Raw genomic sequence first — 17,951 nt, forward strand, 5'->3', positions numbered from 1 at the left:
GAAGAAGGAAGCCTATTGTTGAATTATTGCTTGGGATGAACCCTCCAGAGGTCCTGAAAGAGGTGGCTTTAAGTTAGGGGTAAGGAGTGGTTTAGCAGGGACTTCCTACCAAAGATTCCATCTGTCATGTTAATGAGCACATGGGTTTCATGCTGCTGCCCAGAGGAAGATGCCAGCAGCTGTACCTGCAGCACACCACATCTAATGCCTGCACTGAGCAGAGCTGAACAGATTTCTCACATGAAAACAGGGTCTGCTTGGAGGCACTGGGCTTCCAGAAGCTGCTGACAGCACTGTTATGTGAAACTGTTATTTGAATCAAGAGCTACGGAGCAATCTGCTGGAGCCCTGGTGCTGCATGCATCGCAATGTGAACCACAAAGCCAGTCCACTTGCTTTGAAGGCACAAGTGACCTTGAGACACGCTTGCTGACAACACGCTGTGTGAGTGCTCCCACTCCAAAATCAGGGCTGTCGCAGCACATTCATCCATCTCTGTGTCTCCTCAGTAACGCCTGTGGTAGCTCGTTCAAAGCCTGCTCAGTAGCCAGAAATGCCAAGGGGAATGGAACTCTGCTGTTTGACCAGCTGGGGGTTTTGCTGCCTGCCTGCACAGCCTCCCTGAGGAGCCCAGGTTGGGCTGAGCAGCAGGACAATAATCGCAGTGACACTCTGGGATGCATATTTGGTGCAAACACTCCCAGGAATGTCACCCAGCGTAGGCCTGCGGAACAGAAGCAAATCCCACATCACTGCCCTGACTGTTGAGTTGTTTTTAGCACTGGTTAGTCTCCATCTTGCAGCTGAGACTAGATTTCTCTGTGGAGCAGAGAGCGGAGTTTCTCTGGGGTCTGAGGCTACAGCTCTCAAAGTGGTTCCTGCGTCCTGGTCACAGGCCAGCAGCAAGTTCACACTTGCTGCTGAACCTGAGTCAGAAGCCTCCTCTCTCACGCAGGGAGATGAGGTATCCAGGAGCAAGACTCTTGGGATTTCTGCATGGCACAGAGCAGTGGTGCCCAACAGCCACCAGAGAGCCGTAAAGCAGTGGGAGATCAGCACTCTGCAGCAGCCACACAGGGAGGAGCAAGTGTTTCAAACCACCAATCCCTGCACTTCCTAGGGCCAGGGAGAGCTTACCTGTGAGTAAGGTGAGGGGAATACCGGGCAGCTGGGTAGTCCTCCTGACAGCATAAATTAGATGTGGGCACTTAATTTCCCCAGCACATTCTGAGCGAGCATGCAGCAAAAACTGGTGTCACAGAGCAGCTGAGGAGTGTGGCAAGTCTATTTGAAACCAAAGAAAAGGTCAGACTGTAGGATGTGTGCACAGGACACAGGCAAATGTGATGCCCAGTCAGAAACAGTGCAAGGGAGGAAAATTTTCCCTCCATGTACTCTGACATTTGGGAGATGAGTGTTGGTTGGTCACTCTTTCAGGTTTTTAAAAAGCATGTGAGCAAAGTATGTTTCACAGACATTTTGAGTGTCTTACACAAGGTGGATATTCCTAAGCAACACACTAGAATCATTTGCACAACCCACAGTACCATGTCCTAACTTCAGTATCTGCCAGTTGTGACAAGACAGATGAGTGACCAAAAATTTCTGTGAGCAGAGGAGATGTGAGTTAAGTCAGCTGCCAGATTGGAGCCACCTGATCTATTGTGAAAAAAGCAAGTCTGGCAGATCTGAGCCCCAGAAGCAATTCCCAGGGCAGGAACTATCGCCTCCCTCGAGGAACGGCCAGGGACACTGGAAAACAACAAATAATCAAAACAACAACCACACACAATTTTCCAATGTCTGATACAATCTCTTTTTTAAACGGGTTATCCAACCAATCCACATGACTATACCTTTCATAAATCTTTCATTATGTCTATTCTCCAAATTTTATTTTCTCTAGTGAAGGTGAGATTTGACCTAAATAAAAAAATAAAGCATCTGGCTGTGAAAAAAAGCCCACCCTTGGCAGTAACATGGACATGCTTGAAGTGGTGCACGCCCCAAAGATAGCAACAATGGGTTCCTCATATGCAACAGAAACTATCCAGCTGTTATCAGAAATGGTAACATTTTTCTCTCCCCTTTGAGGTTTATTACCTAGTTGCTGCTTTAATTCTTGTGTGAAAATATGCTAAATGAACATTTTAAGTGTCATTCTCTTCCTACTGTTTAATATTTCACTGACAACTGCTACAAAACATTTTCACTTCAACTTGAACATGCATTAAAGTGTCATAAAAGCAATCTAAGAGATTTAGAGAGCTTGGTCATGTACCATCAAATAAACACAGAACTAGTATGGATTCACTTTTGTATTCAGATGCAACAATGACTATTAATGCTTATTAGCAAAGGCTTGATACTTTATTTCAGTAGTTGACAGAATTTAAAATAAAATTCAGTTTGCTACAGAACTCTGGTGAAAATCATTTTAGGTAAACATGATCAAAATGCCCATTTGACTGACTGCAAAAGATTTAAGTGGGGCTGGAAATCTGTACGAGCTCCCCTTTTCACAGGGCTTGGTGTGGAGTTTCAGGAGCCCTGACACACAGCTGGACTGACCCTTCCTGGCCGCAGCCACAGAATGCTGTTGACACGGGCTCTGTGCTCTAGCAGATCCGGGGCAGAAGCCACGAGGCTGGGCAAAAAAAGCCCTGGGGCACTGGGTCAGCTGCTGCTGCTGCTGCTCCCACTGCTCGACTGCAGGATCAGGAGCTCTTGTTGAAAGTACAACCAAAAGTACAACCACCAGTTTAGGCACTATCTCTACACTTCTCACCAGCCTTCCCACCCAGGCACACAGACCTCAGACAGAACCTCTGACAAAGGCACAGCAGGGACATAAATAAAGGTGACCTGATAGCCTAAGGAAAAGCTCCAAAGTTGTGTGACTAAGGCTGCAGCCAATCTTCTCACCAGCCTGCAGCAGGGCAGAGCCCAGCCTTGCTCCAGCCAGCAGGACCTCCCCCCAGCCACAATGAACTGTGCCTGGGCAGTACCAGATTAACAAGTGCTGCACAGCACCCTGAACATTGAACTCTGGTCACATGGGGTCCCTTGTTACACATTCATTCAGCAGTTCCTCTTCTCTAAGCTGCCCCCTTAGTCCCCTCACTCTGGGGTATTTTCTTCACTGAGATGCCAACATAGCAATACCCTTCATGCCTTCAGACACCCAAGGATTTAAATCACTGCCAAAGCAAGAGTGGTGTCACCAGGGTAGACTTGGGTGGGCATGGCTCTCTGAAATAAGACCCTGCATCTTCACAGCTTTCACTTCCCATCTTCACCTCCCTGCTCCCACCTCCACAAGAGCTCCAAAAGCAGAGTGATTATTCTGCGGGGTTAAGAGCCAGACCTTGGAGGGGAACTGTGAAAAAAAACCCCACACACTAATACAATCAGAGATTATTTTATTCAGAGGTTTGGTCTAAATAGTTGTTTCTTTGCTGGCAAAGAATTCTTGCCCCTTCCAGACTGTCTGGTACCAGACGGGGACTCACTGGGGTAGCAATTCTGAGAAAACCAGAACAAGCAACACAACCAAATGCTCTCAGCAGTGATGGAAAAGCAGTTTGAATTTTGTTTTCAAGGTTTCCCAATTAATCAGGAACCCCATTTCCTCACTTCACTGTTGCATTTCTGACCTGGGAAGGAAGAAAAGCTGGACATTACCTGCACTGCCAGAGGCAGCAGCTGCTGTCCCACCAGCTGCTAAATGTCCTTCTTAGACAATCTTTATTTCAGCTCCACTACTAGAAAATGGTGAAGGTCAACACTATGGGGTATGTGCAAGGCAAACTGCCCTGCTCCTCCTCATCATCCTTCTCCACATCTCCTAGATACTTGCCAGCAGATCCCTCTCTTGCATCATTTTAAGTAAACATTTAATTCATGCAGTTGGGCACCCCACAGAGAATTGCAGGAGTGCACACTGGGCTCAAATTAGATGTTTTGGTCATAGAAAGTTAACAACATAATGGAGACAAATGCCATCTCCTTTGGAGTCCTGATGAGCTGAAACCTCCTACTCAAAAACCTGCACTGATGCAATGAGCTGAGACATTTTGCCCTCCAGCAGTCCAATGCTCCAGCTCCAGGCTCTAACATGAGTTTGTATCCCTAGGCTGGGGTTTTGCCACAAAACAAAAATAAGCTACAGAGAAGCAAAGCACCTTCTACCACTGCAGCTGCAGGTCAGAGACCTCTGGTTGCTCTGCCCAGCAGTGCTCACACATGCCCACAGGAGCTGGCAGCACCTGGGTGGGCAGGATGCAGCAAGGTCCCCGTCTGCTGAAGCCAAAGTGCATGAGAGATGGGAACCATGACACTGGGAGTTATATTTCAAGGTTTTATTAGTTGGTCTTCTGCAGAATCAAAATATTTAGCAAATTAGAGATTCCTCAAGACTGCTGATATTTAATGTATTTAGAACTTGATCAATGTACAACGTAATACTTTGAACTATCAAAAACAACCCCAAACCTGATTTGTAGTACTAGATATTATTATGTAATTCTATATCAGTGTGAAAAATTGAACTAATGCAGTGAGTATATCTGTTTTAAAGAAAGTGCTTGAAAGTAATCTCCTGCATCACACTGTGTATTATTTAAAACAGAAAGATTAACTGACTTTCTAGCAGGGCATTGTCTTAAATATCCTACAAGCCTGGGGGGATTAAAAATACTGAGCCCCAGCTCTCTGCCTTCAGGTTTAAGAACCAACACAAGCTGCAGGTCCAGGTTGAGTTCACAGCTTACCTGCTTCAAGGGAACTTACCACTCAGCATTGGACACTCGTGTCTGGCAAAATATTGGATGCATGGGTAAAAAACAAAAACCAAGAGGACAAAAAAAACCAAGGTTCTCTCTTTATGCATAGTGACAGTTTCTGAACCAGTGTTATACTAAGTTACAGACTAACTTTCAACCAAAAAATAAAACTCCATTGCACTAAAGGTCAAATTTAACCAGGTAATCTGGACTGTGACACAGTCAAGTAATTCAGTACAAGCAGACAAGACACCATGAAAGCAGCTTCAAAGAACCAAAGCATCCTAGTTTCAGAACCAACTTAATACTTCTGTCCAACTCCAGTGCAACAATGAGGGGGAACCACTCCATCTCTACCTATGTACAATTCCAGTCGAGGCTGGGCAGTCTCAACTTTCCGTGGCCAAGCTGGAAAAAGGAAACTTAGGAAAGGACACTTTAAAATTTAATTTAAGAATGAAAGCTGGCCCTCAGTGGAAAGAAAAATGCTGGAGTGATACAGGCAGGCAGACTTGCTCAGTCACTCTCCCTTGTATGCAAAAAGCTGGATTCCTTCCGCTGAGAGCAAGTCACACTGGATGTGAAGGTGGCGGGGCTGGTTCTGCTCCGATGCACGCCAAGAACCCAGGAATGTGTCTTCAGCTGGCTCCTGCACGGGCCATTAGATCTTCCAAAGCATTGTGTTGGTCGTTCTTGTGTAATAATAAGACCTCCTTAATGTCTTTGAGTTCAAAGCCCATTTCTTTAAATTGACTCATTAATTGGAGAAGTTCTGTGATCTGAAAGACAGACAGCCTGTTATTTGCAAGAGCAAAGCGGATGGCTCAGTGCTTGGTGGAGGTTCAGCACAAAGCCTTTCTTCAGCAGCATGACTGTGGATTTCTCCTCCCTAAGCACAGCCCATTCCAACTCTGCTGGGAGCAAGTCTGCTCACACCAGAGCTACCAGAGCTCTGGGCACAGCAGCCCACAGGGACTTTCAGTCCCCTGTTTGCCATCCTTCACCTCCAAAATCCTCTCCAACCAGGGCACCAAAGCTCAGTCTGTCAGGGTGTGTCCCTCTTAGAAGTATATTTATCAACCTGGCCCAACGTGGGATCCGAAAAATGTTGATTAATGGCACCCAGCTGCCCCATCAAGCAGCTCCTGCTGCACCTGATTTTTTTTTTTTAAAGTTACTTGGACTTTGGGAACAGCGCAGCAGCCCTTGCTATCAATTGGCTTCTCAGATCTAGGGCAAACTTGGGGGATTAGCACAAACCCCACTGTGTACATGCAATATTTCCAACATCAACTGTGAATCCTTCCTGAGCTTTGAAAAATAAAATGGGAAGAAGTGAGTCAGCTGCTCACTTTTATGAACCCTGTGCCATTTACAGTGCATCTGCTCCACTCCAGGGGAAGGAAAAATCCCAAACAAGCAAGCAGGTTGAAATGGGCATCAGGAGATTAGCAATTTCCAATTATGGGGCTGAGCCAATAGCAAATGGGTTTCTCAAACTCAGTTACTTTCCATCCTCACACTGCTATTGCTCTGTTTACAAGACTATCACTTGTCCAAGAAAGGCAGGAAGGTATATATCTATGTTTGAGGGGGTTGGGTTGCACCTCTAAAGACTTCATGTAATTTACCTGTCACACTATAGGCTGGCAGACTTTAAAATATCCTCCTGTCCTCTGCCCTTACAACCTGCTCCTGCTGTACCTTTGGTGCTGGTAAAGCAGCTAGACAATGAACCAGACCCCAACACATGCATTTTCTAGCTTCTTCCAGAGCAAGCCCTAACCCAATTTGCTAGCAGCCAGCCAGATGCACTTGCACAAGGGAGAAAATTAATGGCCAGGACAGGCTGGCAAGGTTTGAAAGACAATTTGCTGCTGCTGAAGTTAACTGTATCTGTACCAAGCATCTCACCCACAAGAGAACTCTGAGCATTCAAAACAATGTTACCACAATAAGCAGAGTCTTAAAAAAATCCTGTCCCCATATAAATGGCTGCAAATGAGACTAACAGAATGGCACAGACAAATTCTAATGTTTTAACAACTTTTAGCTTTATCAACAAAAGACATCCTTTGGCAGTCAGTTTTGGAAACAAGGCAGCATTACCATGAAAGCCAGAATTACATCAGCCAGAGGAACTGCTGCTGGAATTCCCTGTCATGGCACATTTTTCTATTCCTGCACACATTACACCCTCACCTTCTCCTCTGAACACTGGTGCATTTCCAAAGCTGCTTCAACAAGAAGTGGATCAAAGCCCTTCTCACAAAGCTGTCCATGTGCAAACAGGTAATCCAAAACCTGTGTGGGATGAAGAAAACAAACTGTGTTTGCAGAGAGACACTTGCATCTCAGGCGAGTAGCCCATGTTGACCACAGTCTCCACACAGTGCCTCTCACTGGGGGAGAGGCCCTGCTGCAGCTCGGCCGCGAGACCGCCCGGCCACTTCGTGCAGCTGCTGTTATTGGGCACTTTAGACACTGCGAAGTTTTGGTGTGTTACCTAAGGGGGCAAACCCAGAGTCTGAGGTGATGGTCATCTCCTGCATCCCCACATCCTGTTTCTGCCTAATGCTGGAACCAGGATACCCCATGTAATTAATACAAAAGGTTTTCTAGAGTGCCCTTGGGAAGTTACACACTGTGAGGATGAAACCAAGTAGTCTGATTCCCACCATACTCTTTTAACCCTCAAAGCAACAATCAACAACACCCGATTCTCCACAATGAACCTTCTCCTACAGGTATGACCAAAGCCTTTGAACAACCAAGCCCTGCAACAGTGAAGGATGGGATACAGCCAAACCCTGCACCTCAAAGGAAGCATGGATTGCTTCCTTCACCTCAGGTTTACTCATGACCTATGGTTTTCTTACTTACCACTTACCAAGATTACCATAAACATGACCCAATGCAAGCAAGCACACAGGTGTATCTGGAAACTTACCACAGGGATTTCTGTTTCCTGGTAGTCTGGGTGTACCTGCTGGACAACACACAAATAAAACAAGTATAAACATCACATACCAGTCAGCAGAGTTTGCCACAGTTGGGCAAGGAAGGTTTTACAGAAGATTCTACCACTGGATGGGAGACTGTAGGGTCTGATCAGGCTTCCACATACAAGATGCTGACATTACCCATTGCCTGCAGCTATAGACTCATCATCATCATAAGGATCATTCCTTCAGTCAGCACTCTACAAATGGATTACACTCCAAGAAGGATGTGTGCACCCCCACAATAATTATAAGACTGTTTATTCTGTCACTGTAACAACTGCTTGTTTACACAGCCCCAGTTCAGCCTCCCACCAAGTCTACACTGCCTGAGAAACAGTGATAATTTTGAAGCCATTGCCTAAAGACTTCTCTGGACTTTCTGACTATGTGAAGGGGTAAGAGAAAAATACACCTCTTTTCTATTCCCAAAGCACTGAACTCCATACACCACGCCGAACAATGTGCCACACTGGCTCAAAAGAACAGGTGAGTTTTCTACCCAGCACTTGTCCCACTCCCAGCACATGAGCAGGGCTGGGTCGTGTCCCCTGCTATGCACCTGCTCTGCTTCTGCACAACCACCCCACCACTTTGTACAACCTAGCCCAAGTTAACAGCAGTGCAAAGTCAGGCCTTGGCCCCACCAAAGCTGCACGTTTCAATTCAGTACATTTAGAACTCCTGCGTTTTAAACAGAGTTAGAACAGTCTGCAAGAAATCCCTATGGACCAAGAACCACTGTTTTTAGCATTTCTTAATACTTATTATGCCAGCACAGATTGCTTGAAAGGTTGTCCACATCCTTCAGAAAGGCCTTTTTAGTGCCCAAACTGAACAACAAAAAAACCCTCTACAGAAAACCAATCTGAAAAGATCTACTAGGATTTTGATAATTTCCATTTATTTGCATAAAGATCCCAAACTACCACCAAGGATGGTTTTGTTCTGCATTCCTGAACATCTTCCAGGGTAAGAATTTCTCCTCTAGAAAACCAACCCTGAGACATCATATTCATTCTGATGCAGTAGAGTATCCAAGAACCTATTCTCATGGTGTGTTTTTCAGACACATCCTCTCTCCAGACACTTTTTCAAGAGCCAAAAGCACTGGAATACAGGACACATTGAAATAGGGAAAATAACCCTGAAATCATGCTTTGCTATTGATGCTGCAGTCAGGAAAACCAGAACTGCTTCTGACACCAGATTCAACAGTCTGGGAAAGCCAACTCCTCCTACACAATCCACTTCAGTTTAATTTCAATCTCCTGTCTTCATTAGTCATTTCTACCTCTGCTAAAGCTGCAAAAATCAACACACTGAGATTCAAGAAAAAATAAAAGTGAGGAGAGGGGACCACCACAAAACCCATGCAGCCTCAAAGCAACTACACATTTATTTCCATCAAAAGATTCTTAGATCCAATTCAGTGGTAAAGCAAAAACTACCATGGTAACTGCAAATTCAAAGTCACAATTCCTAATCTTGTGAGGAAAAAAAAAATCACTATGGAATACATTTGGACGTGAGCCTTCTGCTCCCAGCCACAGAGGTGACTGTGATTTCATTCTATTGTTTTCATACTCTGACGATTTTTCTTACATTTATTTAAATTGTTTTGTTGCATTTAAATTTCTTGCATATCAGCCATCGTTTTCCAGTGGAATTATACTGTGGAAACATAAAACAAGTATAATCTGAAGTCTTGGAATTTAAACACAAAGAACTAAATTCTGTCAGCATAATTATTTCTTGGTTCACTACTTCCAAAGCATAAATAGTTTCAAATTAATGAATTAATCTTATTACTTTTCCTAATAAGTCTATTTTCTTTTCCCACTTTGCATCTTCCCTTAAAACGTTGTCAAGAATACGCTTTCCATCTTGGTCTTTAAAAAAACTTAATTCAGCAGAGAGATTTGAATTGTTTGAGTGTAAATTCACGCATCTTAATACCAATCTATCTAGCTGTAAGCGATCTTTCATCCCCAGAGATGCCATGTGTTCCCTAACTGAGCTCATACAGGCCCTTCTCACACCTGTGACCTGCTGCAGTGAGCAGGTGCTCAGCACACTGCTGCACCTGCCAAAGTTAACAGCATTGAATTTGTTCCAGTCATCAACAATCAGCTGTTCTGCTCTGCTCTGTCAGATACACTATTTCCCAGAATATTGTACTTCACAATTATGACTGCATTTATCTAACCCTGAAAAAAGCTGGACAGACAAAAGGGAGAAGCAGCATCACTTGTTTCACAGCACATGGTGTCACACAAAAACCTACAGCATGACACTAAAACCAGAGAATCACTGAAACACTGCCTATATTGGACACAGAAAAAACCCAGATTATTTTAGAACAACCGAGAGGATTTGAATACACAGCTTTCACCAGGCTTCCTGAGTACTGGTGTCCAGATCTGCAGTTCTTAGTAAAAAACCCCCACAAGCTTACTCTAATCTCTGTTTTTACTCAAAGAGACAAAAACAACACCTGATGTGAAGTTATTGTCCTCAAAGTAATTTTAGAACTTTCAACAAGATTGACTCTTCATTTCCTCAATCTCCCATCTCAGAGTTGTATGGTGAACAACTGTAACATTAAAAATACAAAATTATCTTCAAGGCTGGTTTTGTCTCCACCAAGCAATGACTCCACTCTCCTTCACAAGAAAGGGCAAATACAAGATTTCATATCACTATAATTTTTTCCCTCTTAAAGACTGAGTTTTTAAAGGGTCTCAGGAAGCAAACTGAAGTTTAAAAAAACCAGGCTTACTTCACTGCAGGTCAATTGCAAGCACTTTTGTTCTTCCCCGAATGACATACCACATCTGTGTGTTTTAACCTATTATTACGTCTATTCCTTGAGAAGCCTGCATTTCCCATTATTTCCAGCAAATAAACAAGCAAACCAAGGAAGAAAACCAGAAGAGATTTGATTCAAAGCCTAACAGCACTTCAGAATGTGATATATCTCATCTGGGTAGGACAGAAAGCAGGACTGTACACAGAAGATGCCTTATATGCTTAGCTCAAAGGTGCACTACTATCAACAACAAATGAGAGCTGAAAAGCTGAAAAAACAATCACTGGATTTGGTCTAAAAATGTGAAACGTGGGGGAAAATGCAGGGTAATAAACTGAGGATCAGAACTACCACCACAGAAACCTGTTGGACTGATCAATTTGCCACGTACATTAAGAGGACCTACAATTCACTCCTAGTAAATGAAATTACAACCAAAGCAACAGGGCAATTTAGAGGCAAGAGCTGCCTCTGCACCTGCACCCCTCACCAGCAACCCCAGTTCCACTCCACTCCATGTTTACCGTAGTCGATGTGCTTTGAGATGATTCCTCTTCTGTACAAACAGTTGAAACAGCCAGGGAAGAGAGCCTGGATGAAGAGGATAATGTCTCCCTGCCACTGTCCTCATTTAGAGCAGAAAGACCAAGCACATGGTGTCCATTCAGTTCACTGGTTTTACTCTGAGCACAGGTCTGTAAAGAGCTAAGCAAAGTGCCATTGCGGAGACAGGTAGTGCTGTGGAAAGTGCTCGTGAGCTTTGATGATTTCTGATCACCCTCATCGGCGTCAAGCTTAGGGAATGACAGGGATTTGATATTGCTCACTGAAGTGATGGGGGAAAGGGACACTTTGGAAGACAAGGACATCTTTTCACAGTTTCCCAACTGCGGTAAAGTGATAAAGCCATTTGGTTTGTGAAGGGGTTTGAAGTCCAATGTGGCCTTTTCTATGGATGCCAGAACTTCCTCATCTTGCAACACAGACTCAGACCCTCCTTTAGGCAAAGTATTATCTAACAGCTGGGCAACAATTGGCCCAGTAGTACCAACATGAATTTCAAGGATATTTTTTAATTCCTCCTTATCATCGATAGTTTTTAATTCCAGTTTGTCAAAAGGGTCTTCTTCACATTCAAAATCAGCTGGGTTGAAATCTGCCTTTGGACGAGGTGGACTGAGGACCTTTTGCTTCACAGAGCTGGTGTTGGCTGGCGTAGGAGTCAGAATATTATTGTGCTGCAGGCTAGCAAGGATGGGGTTAATAGGAGGAGGCATGGCTTCAGGGCAAGGTCCCTCTGAGAACCCCATCTTGGTGCTGTCCTCTGGAGCTGCTTTTGAGTTTGCTAGAGCTTCTTCTGCCTTGCGTTCAGCTTCTCTCTGGGCAGCCTGAATTTTTTTGATGTCTTCAGCCCACTCGATTGTTTTCTTTTCCAGTGAGAAGTCATACTGAATGGACATGGAGGGGAAAGCAGAGAAGGGGAAGTAAAAAAAAAAAAGTTATACAGATCATAGCTGCTACTTCTAACAGCAACATAAACTAATGCAAAGAGAATAAGAGCTACATTAATTACCAGGAACAGCAACATTTTTTCACAACCTGTAGAATGACAAAACTGGCAGACACCAGAAGTACTTAATTTTGCCACTAACAGTAAAATCTGGCTGCAGCCTGGATTAGAGAACTGTATTTTGCCTTCTTCCTATATTTAGCTTTGCTTTAGAAATACTCATCATCCCAAGATCAGTTTCACAGCCCTCCCACCTTCTTCCCCCAGGGCAAGGGAGGTAGCAAGGGGAAGTCTAATGAGTTATTAGATGAACAATCACACCCTGATCTGGCACCACTGAACTATCCCCGGTCCACAAGTTCTACAAGTCGTTCAGCAGAGTATTTTTGCATCCAAAGGCCAATACAGTATTACTCAGCTTCCCCTAAGATTGCTAAGGGACTTGATATCAGAGTGTTACACCCATTGGTTTAAGGCAGTATTTTCATTCCCACTCCAGTGCAGTGCCTTGACAGCCAAAGGGGATACAGTGGCTACACCAATGACAACACATACAGGCAGCAGCAGCAGATTTTGCTGTAGGTTACTGATGTGACAGGATCTCAAAAGTTTTTCCCATTTAACACCAGATCCTTTAAGGCCAGATCAGCACAGGAAGGCATCTACTCACTACCAGTGTATTGACCACAGAGTGGCTTAGTTGTAAAGGGCAAAATTCTGAGGAGCCTAACTCTATCTTTAAATATCCACTTTTTTAATACTAAAAATATGGGTGGGAAGCTATATTGCCTGCACTTTTTTTTTTTTTTTTAACAGCGCTCATTACAGCTATAAAAAGAGTCGAATTCCACTGTGAGATGCACAGTCCACACTGTGCAGGGTGTTGCAGTCTGAACAGGCACACTATGCTGGATGAGCCCCAGGCTGGCAGAAAAATGGATACACAGCACAATCAAGCCAGCAACAGGACATCAGCATCTGCTTTAGCTCTCCCACACCAGCATAACTGAGTGGAAATATGGGTACTAGAAAAACCAGGTAAGTGTTTAATGGTTATGAGGGAAAAGCCATGAAGTAGGGTAACAGGGTAATATGCAGAGCAGGGAGAGAACAAAAACAGCAAGAAAAAAGCAGAACCACCTCTACAGCAATATTTGTCACAGACAAAGTAAAAACAATCATCAGTTGGGGCTGGTAAAGGAAAATCATGGATCCAAACTAGAAAGTATAATTCAATTAGACTTCCTGTATCACAACCTGCATTTGGAGATTAGATATCCAACAGTTGCACTGAAGGAAGTGATTTTATGCTACTAGCAATTTATTTTACCAAAACCATGCCCCTCAAGACGGGGAAGCTGTCCATGTACCAAGCTGTAGCCTGTTTGCCCCACAGCTTGGAAAGAATTCTCACTCAGAACAACCCAGAAAATAAGAACTGAAAATTAGGTCACTGCCTGGGTGTATCCGTTCTTAGGATTTATCCTGTTAAAAACTATATTAAAATTTTATCAAGGTAACATTCAGAACTAACTACAAACACACAAAACCACTGTGCTTCTTTGAAACAGATATACTAAAAGAAATGCTTAAAAATAAAAGCCTAATGGTTTTTAAGGCAATAAAAATGAGAAGCTTTCTGCATGACACATCATATTTTATTTTTCTATATAGCCCAAAAGATCTTCTAGAAATACAAGACTGTGTGCAAACTGTGACAGCTTGGAATGTACAGCACCAGAGGCTGGGGCCAGGGGTGAGGGGAGAAAGAGCAGGAAGGCAAAATATCACTTACCTGGGCTTCTCTGACAAGTTGAGAAGAATCAGACAGACAGAAACCAATGGGTAATCCAACCTTTGCTGGGGTTTTGAATTTGTCTCCTATCTTAAATGGGACATCATCAAGATAACTGAAAGGCCCTGAAATCAGAAGCAGGAATTACATTAAGAAAAAAAACCCCACAACTCATGAATTTCACACTTTACATTCAGGCTCACATTGCTGTGTTTGGGAGCTATTTTATCTCCACTGCAGCATCTACACCAGATAACAACACAAACGGAGTTTGAAGCAGTTTGGACCTCAGTGTCTCTTAGTTTAGGGAGTTTGGTCAGAGTTTGTTTCATTCCTAAATTCTAGGCAATAACTGTTAAGAAAAAAGAAAGAAAAAAAATGAAGGTAAACCCCCTCACAACCACAGTCCACCAGATTTTGACATCAATGCAACCAGTATCTTAGTTTCCTTTGTGACAACACTATTCTACACAAACTCTCCTGAACACTGTATTCTATCTCCATCATTTTTTGTCACGTTCAAAGCAGATTTCAAAATTACCCAGCTTTAGAACAACTAAGACAAACTACAATCCAGGTTTTGACATACAAGTAGTAAGTAGCATTTAGACAGAAGTGGTCACAAATGCGAAGAATGAAGAAAAGCCATTCCACTTTAAACAAAACACAGTGAAATATTAAGGCTACTAACACAGTAACTCTAATTTTTGAAACAAGGCAATCTAACTTTACCAGGCCTTACATCTGTTGTTTTTTTCTAGGATGACACTTCTCTGGCAAATTCACAAGGAAAAAGCACTTAGAGCACAACCACCTCCAAGCAGCCAGAGTATTCATGTGTTTTCCTTGAGTAACTGTGAAGAAGTATGAGAAAACCCAAAATACAAACAAAACAGCTCTTCCATTAACTGATAGTGGTCTCTTGGTTCACTCATCTAAGCTTTTGGAATCACAGGCAAGGTTTCTGGCACGTGTAACAATCTGAGGAGTGACTCTAGGCCCCACTTGTAGCTTCTCCATGAGTGACAGGTACAGAAAGACATTAGTGGCAACATCTAAGATAGTGTTCAGTGACCAAGCCCTCCTCGCTCAGTGATCTGTGACTTGCTGTTTTTATCTGACCCATTTTCATACTCAGATGGCAGTGTAAGTACTGTTTGTGTTCCTTCACTGTTGATTCATCTACAAGGCAGTCACAGATTCCCAGAGGCTGAGCAGCTTTCATAAACAAGAACATCCTGTCAATTTGCAGTTAAAGGCTTACATGCTGTCATTACTTGAGCTCTCATACTATGCACACACTGGCTGGTCACAGAGTCCTGTTAGGACACTTTGCAATGATCACTTTGAAAAGAACAACCTACATGCCACCTGCACCTGCAGGATGAAAAAAAAATGCTCCAGGTAGAACCTGACTGTTTTCAGTGATCCTTACTGGGAATCACGTATCTAAGCACTGCACAGCATAGCATCCAGCCAGCACCTCACTTGGCCAACACTACCACTCTTTGCAACACAGCATCCAAGTTGTACTTGAGCTGACAACTTGAGAGCCTGATATGCCAAAGCATTTGCTTATACAGAAATAACTGTGGACAGCCCCTGCAGCCAGAGTGGTAAATCATGGCCAGGTCAGAGCCAACCAGATCTGCCAACTGCTGCTACCACGGCCTGTTAATGCCACTGGCACAAGTCCTGCTCTATGCCAGATGATCCAAGTGCAGCAAGATTACCTCTCCACAAGGATCTCCCAGCCCAAATTGCTCAGCATGCAAATCCTTGTCTTATTAGACCTATCGACAATATGTAGTGGGCACTTCCCCTTGCGCAACAACTCCTGAAGCAGATACCAGCCACAGAGGGTACAAGCAGAAACTTTGCTGTTTACATACCAGCAATCCTGTTTTGCACAGCAAATAAAAAATACTAAGCACACCTAACTAGCTATATTAAGCTGCCAGCTTAACCCCAGAAACTTGACTAAAGAATAAAACTTCCTACTTTCTTCCCCAGTATACTGATTTTTTTAATAACAACCCTTGCTATAACCTCATCCAGAATATAACTATGAGAAAAAGTCCACAAGCGCATATTAAAAAAAAACTAAATGGTTTAGGACATTCGATGGCAAAAAGTCTGAGGCAAAATACCTATGCATATAAAATTCAGCCCAATCAGAACAGTACTAGCTCGGTGAAGCTAAAACTTTATCCAGAGAGCAAAAAATCCTTCTCTTTTTGTAAGCAGGTCACACTGAGGAGAAAAGGGTGCAAATTGTTTTAAATGCCATATTCTAGAGCAGTAAGAAAAGCCTACATAAAAAAAGTATGAAAGGCATTGTTACAACAGCCACATGTTCAAGCGAAACAAGTTTTTACCAAACTGTTGTTTAATAAGTCTGTTAGCCACTTCATCCTTGTATCAGGTAAAAGCACACTGAGTAATTTCTGAGACTAGGCCTGGCAAAAGCATACTTTTCAGCCCGGTCTCTGTACTACATTCCTGGCACAATAAACTACTACAAGAGTAAGATTTCTCTCCACTTCAGTTTAACTCATAGAAGTGTCCAGTTTGGCACCAAAATGGAAACACTTCAGGAAAAAAAAAACCAAAAAAAACTACAAAACAACCAAAACATGAATGGGGAACAGTTTTGAAACCATGTGGAACTTAGTTGCTGTGGTCACATGAACCATTTATGTAATTGTTGGAAATTAGAGTTAAGAAGCTTTGAAATTGTATAGCAACAGCAAAAATACAACTGAAATATTGAAGCATCACACTTGACAAAATCCATGCAGGAAAAGGGATTCCTTTCCCTCCACTGATACCTCGTGTTCCCATCTTCATCTGCATTTGGACATAGTCCTGAGCAACCTGCCCTAGGTGACCCTGCCAGGGGTTTGGACACCACAATCTGCAGATGTCCCTGCCAGCCTCAAGCACTCTGTGATTCAGTGACAGCCCTCTGACCTCTAATAAGCAGTTCAACAAGAATCACAAGAGATACATCAACTATATTCACTGATTTCATCAGCCTGCCAGAGACACCGAGCTGAAGGCAGCCATGGGGATGAATGCTCTGCAGTAAACCAAAACTCACTTAGTGAGATAACAACCCTGGAGAAGACTGAAACAACTGTCCTGCTGCTCTCTTAAGACGTAATTAAGACAAGGAAGTTGGTCCAGTGCTCCTCAGAAACAGTACTCCAACAGTGTGATTAGGAACAGAGGGTACACAAAGGAGCACACCAGTTAACCAGGCAGCTCATAGTACCATTTGTTTGGACCTTGTTATTTTGAAGCCAGCAGCACATTCCACCACACCATACTTTTCTGGGAAATATTTAAGACATCTTGAATTCTGGCCCTGAGCAGCCTTTATTAGTCTGGTTAGGTGAGGAGAAAAATAAAAACAGACATAAAACACAAGCAGATCAGTGTTCATAGAGATTGTTTTCAGACACAGGACTAATTGCTGAATAGCAGGCAACTACCAAGTGAAAAAATTGGCTGTCTTGCAGCAGGGTCACTGGGCCACAGCAAAGAAGGAGACCATCTAAAAATGAAGTCTTGATACGTTATTTCTATTAATCCTTAACCCAGTATTTAAGTGAGACATTTCTTATTTTGTAGGTCAACTTTACACTTGCAAGACTAAATAAAGAGCTCCAGGAAAAACTGAATTCCCCAGGACCCTTTTATTGCAAAAATTACCCAGAAAGATCAAGGTTGAATTTCTCACAGCATTAGTTTTGATAGCCTGAAAAGTCATGATTACTGATTTGAGGAAGACACATTACATACAACGAACTGAACTTTAACTTTCCACAGAAACATTAATTACACTCAAATTATACACCATTTTCTAAAAAATAAGGACATTACAGACAAATAACTTTTAAGATACCAATCACCTGCATGACTTTATGCATCTCATATGTAGAAGACAGAAAAATAGAGTCTTTTCTTCATCTACCTTCTGAACCAAGTTTGTCCAATTTAGGAGAGAAATTCATGGCTGAGCAAAAATGAAGCACAATGCAAT

General features: G+C 43.1%; 1 protein-coding gene across 1 annotated transcript in view; it reads right to left on the minus strand.

The window, feature by feature from the left end:
- Nucleotides 1–3,405: 3,405 nt before the first annotated feature.
- UBAP1 (ubiquitin associated protein 1) overlaps nucleotides 3,406–17,951 on the minus strand; it is a 32,945-nt gene continuing 18,399 nt past the window's right edge. Inside the window, exons 3-8 of the mRNA XM_041461834.1 lie at nucleotides 13,904–14,028; nucleotides 11,123–12,046; nucleotides 7,735–7,773; nucleotides 7,132–7,290; nucleotides 6,987–7,088; nucleotides 3,406–5,563 (exon numbers count right to left, since the gene is read on the minus strand). Coding sequence (XP_041317768.1) covers nucleotides 5,423–5,563; nucleotides 6,987–7,088; nucleotides 7,132–7,290; nucleotides 7,735–7,773; nucleotides 11,123–12,046; nucleotides 13,904–14,028 — 1,490 coding nt within the window. The 3' untranslated portion in view covers nucleotides 3,406–5,422. The remainder of the gene's footprint in view (nucleotides 5,564–6,986; nucleotides 7,089–7,131; nucleotides 7,291–7,734; nucleotides 7,774–11,122; nucleotides 12,047–13,903; nucleotides 14,029–17,951) is intronic.

The sequence above is a fragment of the Pyrgilauda ruficollis genome, unplaced genomic scaffold, assembly GCF_017590135.1.
Source record: "Pyrgilauda ruficollis isolate IOZ18807 unplaced genomic scaffold, ASM1759013v1 scaffold155, whole genome shotgun sequence".
Classification (NCBI taxonomy): domain Eukaryota; kingdom Metazoa; phylum Chordata; class Aves; order Passeriformes; family Passeridae; genus Pyrgilauda; species Pyrgilauda ruficollis.